The sequence below is a fragment of the Bos javanicus genome, chromosome 5 (assembly GCF_032452875.1).
Source record: "Bos javanicus breed banteng chromosome 5, ARS-OSU_banteng_1.0, whole genome shotgun sequence".
Taxonomy (NCBI): domain Eukaryota; kingdom Metazoa; phylum Chordata; class Mammalia; order Artiodactyla; family Bovidae; genus Bos; species Bos javanicus.
The window spans coordinates 102,842,932-102,855,989 of record NC_083872.1 but is presented as its reverse complement, the minus strand read 5'-3'; the positions used below and the strand labels follow the sequence as shown (position 1 = coordinate 102,855,989).

General features: G+C 46.2%; 1 protein-coding gene across 1 annotated transcript in view; it reads left to right on the top strand.

The window, feature by feature from the left end:
* Window positions 1–13,058, top strand: part of LOC133248202 (antigen WC1.1-like) — a 56,932-nt gene that overhangs the window by 43,410 nt on the left and 464 nt on the right. Inside the window, exons 9-20 of the mRNA XM_061418021.1 lie at window positions 1,146–1,454; window positions 1,546–1,863; window positions 6,536–6,628; window positions 6,706–7,020; window positions 8,240–8,554; window positions 8,904–8,945; window positions 9,033–9,347; window positions 9,600–9,632; window positions 10,186–10,323; window positions 10,770–10,862; window positions 11,133–11,180; window positions 11,669–11,809. Coding sequence (XP_061274005.1) covers window positions 1,146–1,454; window positions 1,546–1,863; window positions 6,536–6,628; window positions 6,706–7,020; window positions 8,240–8,554; window positions 8,904–8,945; window positions 9,033–9,347; window positions 9,600–9,632; window positions 10,186–10,323; window positions 10,770–10,862; window positions 11,133–11,180; window positions 11,669–11,809 — 2,160 coding nt within the window. The remainder of the gene's footprint in view (window positions 1–1,145; window positions 1,455–1,545; window positions 1,864–6,535; window positions 6,629–6,705; window positions 7,021–8,239; window positions 8,555–8,903; window positions 8,946–9,032; window positions 9,348–9,599; window positions 9,633–10,185; window positions 10,324–10,769; window positions 10,863–11,132; window positions 11,181–11,668; window positions 11,810–13,058) is intronic.

The window sequence follows — 13,058 nt, the reverse complement described above, 5'->3', positions numbered from 1 at the left end:
TCTTCACTCTTTAGCATTTCCTAAAGTTCACATGTCTGCTGCTGCTACTGCTGCTAAGTCGCTTTAGTCGTGTCTGACCCTGTGCGACCCCATAGACGGCAGCCCACGAGGCTCCCCCGTCCCTGGGATTCTCCAGGCAAGAACACTGGAGTGGGTTGCCATTTCCTTCTCCAATGCATGAAAGTGAAAAGTGAAAGTGAAGTCGCTCAGTCATGTCTGACTCTTAGCGATCTCATGGACTGCAGCCTACCAGGTTCCTCCGCCCATGGGATTTTCCAGGCAAGAGTACTGGAGTGGGTTGCCATTGCCTTCTCCATCACATGTCTAGTATGAAGTAATTAAAAACCTCAGCTGTTTTACATGCTCCCACTGAGAACTCACTCTCTCCCAGGTTCTTTGATAAATTCTAAGCTTTCAAGAAAGATGGCTATGACCAGCCCCTTCTCCTATGACTCTGAGCTTTCTTCCTATCCAAACTGATTTCTAGACAACTTTCCAAAATCAGGTCACCTAAGAAATTCTTGGAATTTTTCACTGTGAAAAATTTTAAGAAACATGTGTGAAATCTTGTTATAATGTCTAGCTTTCCTCCTGTTAAGCCAGAAGTCTGTCTACTGTCATTGAGCACTCACAGATCCAGCCTGCGTGATTTTCCTTATCTTCAGAGACTTAAGTGTTGTTTCCTGAGAGAAAACTGGCCAGTATTCTGGCCCCAGAAATCTCAGGATGGCCTTCTAACCTTGTGTGGCTCTTAGTCCTCTAACCTCTTGAGGCCCATGGATCTACTTCACTCTGGGTTAGTACAGCTCTGAACCTGAGCCTGGTGCCCACTACAGAGCAGTATCCTTGGGCTCTGTAGTTTCCAGGCCTCTAGATGAGGAATTTGCATTCCTAATTAACCTCAAAATGCATGTTTTTGGAAATCAGCCATTTCAAACTGACCCTGAAAATCCTTCAGGGTTTCTTTTCAGAAACTTGGTCTTGAAAATACTTGCTCATGAAATTCTGAAAATAACTGTCCAATTCTCTTTCCAGGCACCACTCCTGGAAAAGAAAAATTTTCACGTTATTGCCTGTGACATTGTTTCCAATTGCCAAACCAGGTCTATGGGCACTCACTGGATTTCTTGTTGTTGTTTTCTTAGGATTTGTGCGTCTGGTTGGAGACGATGGACCCTGCTCAGGACGAGTAGAAGTACGTCCTGGAGAAGACTGGACCCCAGTGTCTGATGGAAACTTCACACTCCCCACTGCCCAGGTCATCTGTGCAGAGCTGGGGTGCGGCGAGGCTGTGTCTGTTCTGGGACACGAGCTCTTCAGAGAGTCTGATGGCCAGGTCTGGGCTGAAGAGTTCAGGTGTGAGGGGGAGGAACGTAAGCTCTGGTGGTGCCCCAGAGTGCCTTGTCCAGGGGGCACTTGTCACCACAGTGGAGCTGCTCAGGTTGTTTGTTCAGGTGAGATGCAGGTCAGGACTAACCTCCCTGCACACTCTGTTCAGGTGAGAAAGTCATGTGATTTTGCTGAAACTCTGTCTTCTTCTACCAGCATACTCAGAAGTCCGACTCATGACAAATGGCTCCTCTCAATGTGAGGGGCAGGTGGAGATGAAGATTTCTGGACGATGGAGAGCGCTCTGTGCCTCCCACTGGAGTCTGGCCAATGCCAATGTTGTCTGTCGTCAGCTCGGCTGTGGAATCGCCATCTCCACCCCCAGAGGACCACACTTGGTGGAGAGAGGTGATCAGATCTCAACAGTCCGATTTCACTGCTCGGGTGCAGAGTCCTTCCTGTGGAGTTGCCCTGTGACTGCCTTGGGTGGTCCTGACTGTTCCCATGGCAACACGGCTTCTGTGACCTGCTCAGGTAAGAGACAGGGAAGGGCTATTGGTACTTAGGATGCTCCTGGAGTGAAATGTCCCCAAGAGCAGAGAGTGAGGGAAAACTGGCTTTGGAAGATATTTCATGATGAAATATGGTGCTCCTCATTGTTCACTCATTTTTCAGGTTAGGGCAAGAAGTGTGAAGGGGAATAATATATTTTAAAGCAACATTGTTATTGACATATGATCATAGAAGACAGTGTATAAGCAATACGTGTAGACTTCAGTCATGTACCCAGAGCAGCAAAGAGAACATTCCCAGCCCCAAGAGTCACTGTTGCCTCCAATAACTGGCCTCCCTCCTCTCCAGGGAAAACTGCTTATCTAACTTCTACTATCATAGAGTGTTTTATCAGTTTTTGAACTTTATATAAAATGATGCAGTGTGTTTTCTTTTGTGTGTGACTTCTTCGACTTAACATTATGTTTAGGATTCACTCATGATGTTGTTTATAGCAGTACTTTATTCATTTTTATTACAGTAGAATATTGCTTTCATTGATAACATGGCCATTGGTCCATTCAACTGATGTTAGAGATTTGAGTTGTTTCCTGCTCTTGACTATTATAAATATGATGCTAGAATGTAGCATGACAATGACTTGGGGCACAAATATATGTTACTTATTTTGTGTGTTTAACACTTGGTCTTTTCTTTTTCTAAATGGTATAGGATCCTTTGATAAAGCAAGTTTTTAATTTGAAGGAAATATTAATACAATTGCCAACTTTTCCCTGTATATTTAATACTTCTTATATCCCTTTAAAAAGAACTTTCCCTTCTCCAAGATCATGAAAATATTCTCTTAGAGTATCTTACAAAAGTTTCTTTTTCTCTTGCATGTAATTGTACCTTCCTTCTGGGATTGATATCTGTGTAAGATAAGTCATGTTTCACATGGACATCCAATTCACTCAGAATCTTTTTCTGGAGAGACTTTTTTCCCCCCTGCAGTGCTACCTTTATCTTAAGCAGAAGAGCACATATGTCTGAGTCCTTTTAAAGACTCTGTATTCTGTTCCACTGTATCATTTGTCTATCTTTGCACCAATACTGCATTTTCTTAATTACTATAACTTTATAATAAGTCTAGATAATTTTAATTTACAGGGGTTACTTTATATTAACTCCTTTAACTTTGTTCCTTTTCTTACCAACTGTGTTGGTCATTCTTGGTATTTTGTATTTTGTCTAAATTTTGGAATCTGCTTGTTATTTTTCACACTCCCTAAAAAATTAGCATAAGAGTATTTTGATTAAGATTAGATTTAATCTACATAGAAATTTGGGAATGACTGACTTTGACAATTTTGGATCTCTCAATTCATTGACATAATTTTTATTGTTGTTTAGTCACAAAGTTGCATCCAAGTGTTTTGTGACCCATGGACTGCAGTCTGCCAGGCTCCTTTGTCCATGGGATTTCCCAGGCAAGAATACTGGAGTGGGTTGCCATGCCCTCCTCCAGGGCTTCTTCCTGACCCAGATATTGAACCCACTTCTGCACTGGCAGGCAGATTCTTTACTACTGAGCCATCTGGGAAGCCATTGACATAATATATCCCTCCATTTAGCTAGGTCTTGAATTTCTCTCAGAAGTTTTGTCCACCTTCTTCTACATTTTCCCTAAGCATTTTATTTATTTTTTATGTTATTAGTATTTCTTTTATGGACGATGTCCTAGGAATGAATTATCTCTGACTTGTTTTCACCTTTTAACATTTTTTTTAAATTTTGATGTAATATGAGACACTGAAAAGTTAGAAGAATAATATAAACATTTCCAGATGACCTTTAACTGGAATCCCTCAATGCTAGTTTTTGGTTCATTCTGTCTCATTTCTCTCTGAACATATACAATCTTTCTGGATTAGGTTGCTGTCATGATGTCCCTTTACCACTAAAATACTATGAGGAATTTCCTTAGTAACCACAGGTTCAGTCCAGTTCTCAGCTGATTGCAGCCCCAGATGATACCTAAGTGCAAGCACTGAAAGACCCCAAAACAGAACTGTTGAGCCTTTCCCAAATTGCTGAGTCAGGAAGTCTTAAGCAAAATGAAGTATATATTTTTTCCTCCAGTGGCTAAATTTTGGGGGGAAATTTGTTACACAGCAGTATAACCAGGACACTTACCATGTGACCTGCAGTTAGGTTGGTGCAATAGTCATTGCTGTTTTGCATTATTGAAATTTGCCATTTGATCTTGGAATGCATTCTTAAATAAATTTGGTTATGTTACACAGCATTTAATGTGTATTTCTTGCTTTTTATTTTGCTAATGGTTTATTACTTGCTGCTTATTTCATATGTATTTTAGACTATAGACATGATGTTAGACACAGAGCAATTTCAAGTGATTTTCTTATTCGAGTTCAAAATGGGTCGTAAAGCAGCAGAGACAACTTGCAACATCAACAATGTATTTGGTCCAGGAACTGCTAATGAACATATAGTTCAGTGGTTGTTCAAGAAGATTTGCAGGGCTTCCCTGGTGGCTCTATGGTAAAGAATCCGCCTGCCAATGCGGGAGACATGGGTTCAATCCCTAGTCCAGGAAGACGCCACATGCTGCAGAGCAGCTAAGCCTGTGCACCACAACTATTGAGCCTGTGCTCTAGAGCCTGGGAACCACAACTACTGAAGCCCAGAAGCCCTAGAGCTTGTTCTCCGTAACATGAGAAGCACCACAGTGAGAAGCCTGCGCACTGTAACAAAGACTAGTTCCCACTCGCCACAACTAGAGAAAAGCCTGAGCAGCAGCAAAGACCCTGCAAAGCCAAAAATAAATAAATAATAAAGAATTTTATTTAAATGAAGTTTTGCAAAGGAGATGAGAACCTTGAAGATGAGGAGTGCAATGGCCTGCCATTGGAAGTTGACAACAACCAATTAGAGCAATCATCAAAGCTGATCCTCTTACAATTACATGAGAAGTTGCCTAAGAACTGAATGTTGACCCTTCTACAGTCATTTGGCATTTGAAGCAAATGCCGAAAGGTGAAAACACTTGATAAGTGGGTGCCTCATGAGCTGACCACAAATCAAAAAACTTGTCATTTTGAAGCATCATCTCTTATTTTACACAACAACGATGAACCATTTCTCAATTAAATTGTGACCTATGACGAAAAGTGGATTTTATATGACAATTGGAGATGACCAGCTCAGTGGTGGGACTGAGAAGAAGCTGCAAAGCACTTCCCAAGGCCAAACTTGCTGCCAGTCTGATCCACTACAGCTTTCTGAATCCCAGCGAAACCATTACATCTGGGAAGTATGCTCAACAAATCACTGAGATGCACTAAAAACTGCAACACGTGCAGTCGGCATTGGTCAACAGAAAGGTGCCAATTCTTCTCCGTGGCAACGCCTGGCCACACATCACACAACCAACGCTTCAGAAGTTTAACGAGTTGGGCTACGAAGTTTTGCCTCATCTGCCATATTCACCTGACCTCTCATCAACTGAATACCACTTCTTCAAGCATCTCGACAACTTTTTGCAGAGAAAATGCTTCCACAACCAACAGGAGGCAGAAAATGCTTTCCAAGAGTTCCTCAAATCCCAAAGCACAGCTTTACACTACAGGAAAAAACAAACTAATTTCTCATTGGCAAAAATGTGTTGATTGTAATGGTTCCTATTTTAATTAATAAAGATATGTCTGAGCCTAATTATAATGATTTAAAATTCGTGGTCTGAAACCGCAGTGATGTTTGCACCAACCTAATAGAATATTTGTCCTCTGATCTTCTGTTTTAATAACTGCCTTATGCTGATCTAATGTGCTTATACATTCATTCTTTAGTTCTTAAATTCAAATATTAAGCTTTTTAGCTCTAGAACTTTTTGTTGTTGTTGTTAAAATTTCTCTGCCAAGAAACACATTTTGTCAATTCATCTTAAGAGCACTTTAATCAGGGCTATTTAAATTCTCTGTCAGGTAACTCTAATAGCTGAATATTTGGGGAAATTTTGGGGAATGTCTTCTTTTTCCTTTTGGTTTTCCATTTGATCTCTTTTGTATGAGTTTTTTTTTTTTTTCCTTCTTTTGGTGACAGACATGGAAGATGAAAACTTTTAGAAATCTTTCAGAAAAGATTTTGCTTTGTTTCTTCTATTTAGATATAGATTTATGCATGCTGCTGCTGATGCTGCTAAGTCGCTGTAGTGGTGTCTGACTCTGTGCGACCCCATAGATGGCAGCCCACCAGACTCCCCCGTCCCTGGGATTCTCCAGGCAACAACACTGGAGTGGGTTGCCATTTCCTTCTCCAATGCATAAAAGTGAAAAGTGAAAGTGAAGTTGCTCAGTCGTGTCTGACTCTTAGCAACCCCATGGATTGCAGCCCACCAGGCTCCTCCATTCATGGGATTTTCCAGGCAAGAGTACTGGAGTGGGGTGCCATTGCTTTCTCCAGATTTAGGTGTAGAACACACTATTTAACTCGTTCTCAGTGTAAAGCTTGGCTTAAACAAAAATTGTGGCACTGTCAGAAGCAGACCTCTCCATGGAGAAACTGAACTCTATAATAACTTCACTGCTGTTACAGCTTTCATCTCAAACTCCATCACTAGGTTGTTATTTAGTTTAATTCAGTTTCCTGTTCTTCAACCCAACCAGACCCCTGATCGTTGCTGTTTCTGCAGGAAACCAGACCCAGGTGCTGCCCCAGTGCAACGACTCTGTGTCTGAACCAGCAGGCTCTGCGGCCTCAGAGGAGAGCGCCCCCTACTGCTCAGGTGAGGGTCCCACAGGAGAGAAGATGCTACTCAACCCCTGAGGTCACCACCCCATTGTCCCATTTCTCTTTTCTCAGAGAGCAGACAGCTCCGTCTGGTGGACGGAGGAGGTCTCTGCGCTGGGAGAGTGGAGATCCTTGACCAGGGTTCCTGGGGCACCATCTGTGATGACGGCTGGGACCTGGACGATGCCCGCGTGGTGTGCAGGCAGTTGAGCTGTGGAGAAGCCCTCAATGCCACGAGGTCAGCTCACTTTGGGGAAGGGCCAGGGCCCATCTGGCTGGACGACCTGAACTGCACAGGAAATGAGTCCCACGTGTGGAGGTGCCCTTCCCGAGGCTGGGGGCGGCACGACTGCAGACACAAGGAGGACGCGGGGGTCATCTGCTCAGGTCTGCGCTGCACACTGTCCACAGGCTGGGGGAGGGGGTGGGGCCCTGGAGGACAGGGATCTGAGCCCTGATTGAGAGATGCTGAAAGGACCAGAGAAGGAGGCTTCCTCCAATGTAGCCTGTCTTTCCAGCAGACGTGAAGACCGGGTGCTTTCACTTCCTCCTACATCAGCTGAGATTCTGGTCCTTTATTCTCAGTAGTGTTTCCTGACAGAGCTGTTTCTTACAGTTAACACTTGAAAGCAGGGCTCACTCTGCAGTTATCTGTGGGAGTAACACCTGGAAATCCTAGGTTTCCCAGGTTGTGCTAGTGGTAAAGAAGCTGCCTGCCATTGCAGGAGATGTAAAAGATGCAGGTTCAATCCCTGGGTTAGGAAGATCCCCTGGAGAAGGGCATGGCAACCCATTCCAGCATTCTTGCCTGAGAATCCCATGGACAGAGGAGCCTGGCATAGTGCAAACTCAGATTTTTCCTTTACAGTTCTGTTTGCTAGGAGTCTAACTAGGGTCTCTGTGGGCCAACATCCAAGTGTCCACAAGGCTGCATTCTTCCTGGAGTCTCTGGGGAGGACTCCTTTCCCAGCCTTTTGTGGTTTCTGTGTGGCCTCATTTCTTGGCTCAGGGCCCTCTTTATTCTTCTTCAGACAACAGTGCCTCTTCCAACTGTTCTCTCTCACTCACATTTCCCTCTGACTGGGGCTGAGAAAGATGATACATTTCTTAGTGTAGTGAGTTTAAAGATGTGTAAGGCTGGGCTCACATGGTTAATCCACAATATTTGAGCTTTATGTCTCTATCCCAAGGTCCTTATTAATCACATCTGTAAGATCCCTTTTGAAATGTAACTGTCACAGGTTTGGGGATTAGACTGTGGACATCTCTGGGGGTCCATTATTCTGTCAACCACCTCACTCTCCACATCACATTCTTTCACATGTTCTTTTAGAAGTTTTGTCAGGAATCAGGATTCAGCTCCCATCACTGCAGCTGCCCAGTTTGGTCTTCCTCTCTGTTTATTTCTACATTGCTGTGGTAGAAATAGATGTACAGACATTAATGGACAAAGTCAGGTGAAAGGGAGGTAAAAGTCAGTCTTGTCACTCAGTGGGCATCTCCTCCACTGGGTCGGGGTGAATGATCACTATTTCTGGGGTAGAGGAAAACCCAGAGCACTGAGTGGGGTGCTCACTGTGTCCTGTCTCCTCTCTTTCGATCTTAGAGTTCCTGGCCCTCAGGATGGTGAGCGAGGACCAGGAGTGTGCTGGGTGGCTGGAAGTTTTCTACAACGGGACCTGGGGTAGTGTCTGCCGCAGCCCCATGGATGATGTCACCGTGTCCATCATCTGCAGTCAGCTTGGCTGTGGGGACAGTGGAAGTCTCAACACCTCCGTTGGTCTCAGGGAAGGTTCTAGACCCCACTGGGTAGATGGAATCCAGTGCCAGAGAACTGACCCCTCTCTCTGGCAGTGTCCTTCTGACCCTTGGAATTACAACTCATGCTCTCCAAAGGAGGAAGCCTACATCTCGTGTGCAGGTGACTTACTCTCTGTTTCTGTGTCACTGCGAACCATGTAGGACGTCATTAGTATGATTTCATATTTTCAAATCTAACTGATGGGTTTTGGTTGAGTCTACAAAATGTAGGTGTATATTTGTATTTGTCTCTGTGTCTGTTTGTTTGCTGTTGTTATGGTAAACAACTAATTAGATACAGTAATTTCAGCTGCTGATAACATGCACTGACCCTCTCAGCCAAGTAGATGATGAAGCTTCTGTGGTCTCTTGTCATTTGACTGTGACAAAAATCCTTAGTTACTCATGTTTGGGGACAAGACCTCCCACAGCTGTCCCTGAACTATAGCTTCCCATTGTTGCCTCTGCAGGAAGAAGACCCAAGAGCTGTCCAACTGCTGCCCCCTGCACAGGTACGTCAGCCTGCCCCCTCCCCTGTGGCTCCCAGGGGCTCCTTCATCCCACCAGGGCAGTCACAAGAGGGGCTGCTGCCTTTTCAGACAGAGAGAAGCTGAGACTCAGGGGAGGAGACACCGAGTGCTCAGGGCGGGTGGAGGTCTGGCACAGCGGCTCCTGGGGCACTGTGTGCGATGACTCCTGGAGCCTGGAAGAGGCCAAGGTGGTGTGTCAGCAGCTGGGCTGTGGCCAGGCCCTGGAAGCCTTGCAGGCTGCGACATTCGGCCCTGGAAATGGGAGCATCTGGCTGGACGAGGTGCAGTGCAGGGGCCAGGAGTCCTCCCTGTGGGACTGTGCTGCAGAGCCCTGGGGGCAGAGTGACTGCAAGCACAAGGAGGATGCTGGTGTGAGGTGCTCTGGTGAGTGAGGGGCTTGGGGTCTGCCCTGGGTGAGCTGGGGCAGCACAGGGGCAGTGGGCTGGGCCGGGAGTGGTGGGGAGTTTGTGTTCAGACATCCCGGGTGCTGGGGCTCTGACCTAGGACAGGGGAGCCAGGAAGACCAGACACTGATGTCGTGGAGACTGAGGGGTGATTTCAGGCTCAAGAGGGAAAAAACGGCTGCTATGCATTCTGGCCAATTCCCTTTACCCAAAGTCCTCTTTTTCTCTTTAGGTGCAAGAACATCTTTGCCCCCGACTACAGCAGGTACTGTGATCCATCTGCAGTCAGGGGAGAATACTGAGATTCTGGGGCCTGTTCTGTGGGGTCTCTGACAGCTCAGGAGAGGAAAGAGTCTGAAGAGCCTCTGGCTGTTGAGGAAGAGCCAGGGCGTTATGTTTGGGAACTCCCCTACCCTGGTTTCCGGGGTCAAAAGGTTCTCATGCCCAGGGTCCAAGTGGGTCTGGTTCCCATGGTGCAGATTCTAAGGATCTCCCACCTGCCCCTGAGTGTCTCCTCATCAGTGAGGTGTGGGTCCCAGGACTGTTTGATGCTCTGTCTCCTGAAGCCCAAGGAGAGGGGATGAGCTGGGTCCTCAGAGGCTGTTTTGGCAGGGCATCTCCCTGACAATCCCTGGCTCTGCCTTGGGGCAACACTGGCTGGAGTGAGGTTGGCTTGTCTGAGGAGGAGACCTGGAGAATCACTGTTACTGTACTTGTATCTGAGACTGGGGCGCCATTGTTCAGAGCTCCTGGAAATTATGGCACAGAGGGTTTCTCTGCCCAGGACCTTCTCCAACCCTCTTTCCTGTTCTGCTTAGGGACCAGACCAACCTCAAATCCTCTCTCTGGCATCTTCTCCCTGCCTTGGGTCTTCTGCTTCATCCTGGGAGCCCTTCTTTTCCTGGTCCTCATCATCCTGGTGACTCAGCTGCTCAGACGGAGAGCAGAGCGCAGAGGTGGGCTGCAGGGGGAACTGGGGACCAGGGAGAGTGTGTGGAGGCAGAAGATGGGGCAGGTGTGAGGAGGGGAACCTGGGGCAGGTCTCTGTTCTGAGTCTGCAGAACTTCATGTGTTCTGTGCTGAGCTCTAAGTGCTGAGTAGACAGAGGCTTTTAGGACTGGTATATGAACTCTCATAAGTCATAGCCTCTCCTGTGAGATGAGACAGAATTGGGGCTGAGCTGTATTCAGGGCCAGATGAGGGGAGAAGGCGCCAACAGGTGCACTGGGTGGGAAGCTATCCTGAGGTCCTGACAAGCCCTGTGTGAACACTGGGGAGATAAAGGGTGTGTCTGCTGGATTGGGGTATCTGGGATGGCATCTCTGACCTACTGAGGGATCTCTCAGCCTGCTGGACCGGGGTGTCTGGGGCAGCATATCTGACCTGCTGGGGCATCTCTCAGCCCTTTCCAGCTATGAAGATGCTTTTGCTGAAGCCGTGTATGAAGAGCTCGATTACCTTGTGACACAGAAGGAGGGTCTTCTGGGCAGCCCAGGTGGGTGTCTCTGCCTGCCCTCCTGGGACCTCTGGTTGTCAACTCTCATTGGCTGTGTTCATCTTCTCAGCATCCGCAGCCCCCAGGCATGCCCCAGACTCACAGAGGCAGCTCCTCCAAAGTGGTAGGATGGCCTCTCAGAGCCCTGTGAGCCCCCAGCCTCCATCTACACTGCATGAGCCAGGCCTGTTCCCTCTCAACCTTAACACTGGTCCCTTGTGTGTGGGGAGGGTCATTCTGTGCATTGTGTGATGTTTGTCTCCACATTAGGCTTCCTGTCAGATGATGAGGACAACGATGACTCCAGATCTGCTCCAGGTAATAGAGATGGACCCGCCTCAGCTGGGTGTTGGGGAGGACAGTTTCCATCATAGAGATAAGAGGCAAGGGAAACAGTTTTCCTTTGATGGAGCAGTAGCATCCATTGTGTCGAGATGGAGTCCATCCTTCCCCTTCTCTGGCTGTTCTGTCATGTCTCACATTTGGAGCTGGGCTCTCTGTGTCCAGAATCACAACAGAAACACATTGTTTCTAAAAATAATATCTGGTAAGCATGATTTGTCAAAATGCTTTAGTAATGCTTAGTGGTATAAGAGTTCCTTTGAGAAAGATGTATAAAATCATGTTTTGGCTTATGGACACTTCAAACTGAAGCATGGTCTTAGAGAAAAAAATCTTTTGAAACAAGGAATGACTGGTGCCTCTATTTAGTGGCTCAGAAACTCTGGGTCAGAAGGGATCTTAGGTATTTCCCAGATGAACCCACTTACTGTGGTTTCATCTGACCACTTCTCTGCCCTCAAAAGCGCCAGATCAGAGGACTGATGCCCCTGGTGAGGATTATGATGATGCTGAAGAGGTACCAGTGCCTCGGGCTCCTCCTGCCTCTCAGGGTAGCGAAGAGGAAGTGCTCCCAGTGAAGGAAGATGGTATGAGGTCTCAGACAGGTGAGTGGGGTTAGCTCATCTCCTATAATCTTCAGTCTCTGTCCTGGAAATGGTGAATTTGAGTTCCTCAATGCCCAGCCTCTCTAGAATTTCAAAACATCAGTAATCTCATGCATTTGATGGGCTTCCCTGGTGTCTCAGATGGTAAAGAATCTGCCTGCAATGCAGGAGACCCAGGTTTGATCCCTCCTGGTTGGGAAGATCTCCTGGAGAAGGGAATGGCAACCCACTCAAGTATTCTTTCCTGGAGAATCCCATGGACAGAGGAGTCTGGCAGGCTGTAGTCCATAGGGTCACAAAGAGTTGGACGTGACAGTCTCAATCGTATACTGTCTTTAATGCTATCACACTCCTTGGCAGTGAGGAATCATTCTCCTCTTGGCATTTATGTCTCCATACTGCAACTTAAATTTTCACTTTATATGTGATATGCTTGCATTTAAATTTACAGATTAAGGCGTTTCCTGACAATCCAGTGGTTAGGACTCTGCACTTTCACTGCTAAGACCCGAGTTCAATCCCTGGTCAAGCAACTAAGATCCCACAAGCATTGTTCAGTGGCCAAAAGGAAAAGAAAACTTGATTATTTGAGCATATGTATGAAATCCACAAATAGAATGAGTGTTTTGATAACTCTTCTGTGCTGTCTTATACATGAAAGGTAGTCAGAGATTTTTAAAAATGTACTGCAGTATTGAATTTGTGAGGTATTCTGATAATTTAAGATGAGCTCTGTTTGTATGTCAGCACTAATGTACAAAATCTATGATATGCAGTAGCCTTAACATTAAGCCATATTGGTAGTTCATAGACCAGAGTTTGTGGTCAGCTAAAGTCTAATTTGCTCCAGACATTTCAGTAGCCGAGAGAAGACACTCATTCTCTAGAAAAGAGCATTTCTCCATCTGAGGGCCTGTGTGCTCCCTGGGAAGGGACGCCCTGTGTTTGCACCTTGATACTATTTGTGGACATTTGGGAACAGAAGTTAACTAAGAGCAGAGCTGGTTTGTGAGTGAGGAACTCATATTTTCCTGTCTCCACTCTCCCTCTCATGATGATTTCACATCTGTCAGTTGTGAGAGGAGAACATTAAATTCGTTGGTATGTTCTTACTGTTCTTGGGCATCTCCCTGCTGATTGTGTAGCCTGGAGGCAGATCTTTCCAGAGCTCTTGTGTGAGCACAGGTCTCCTGTGATGCAGGGTTTCCACATGAACTGAGGCCCCAGAGACCACATGAACTGGATCTGA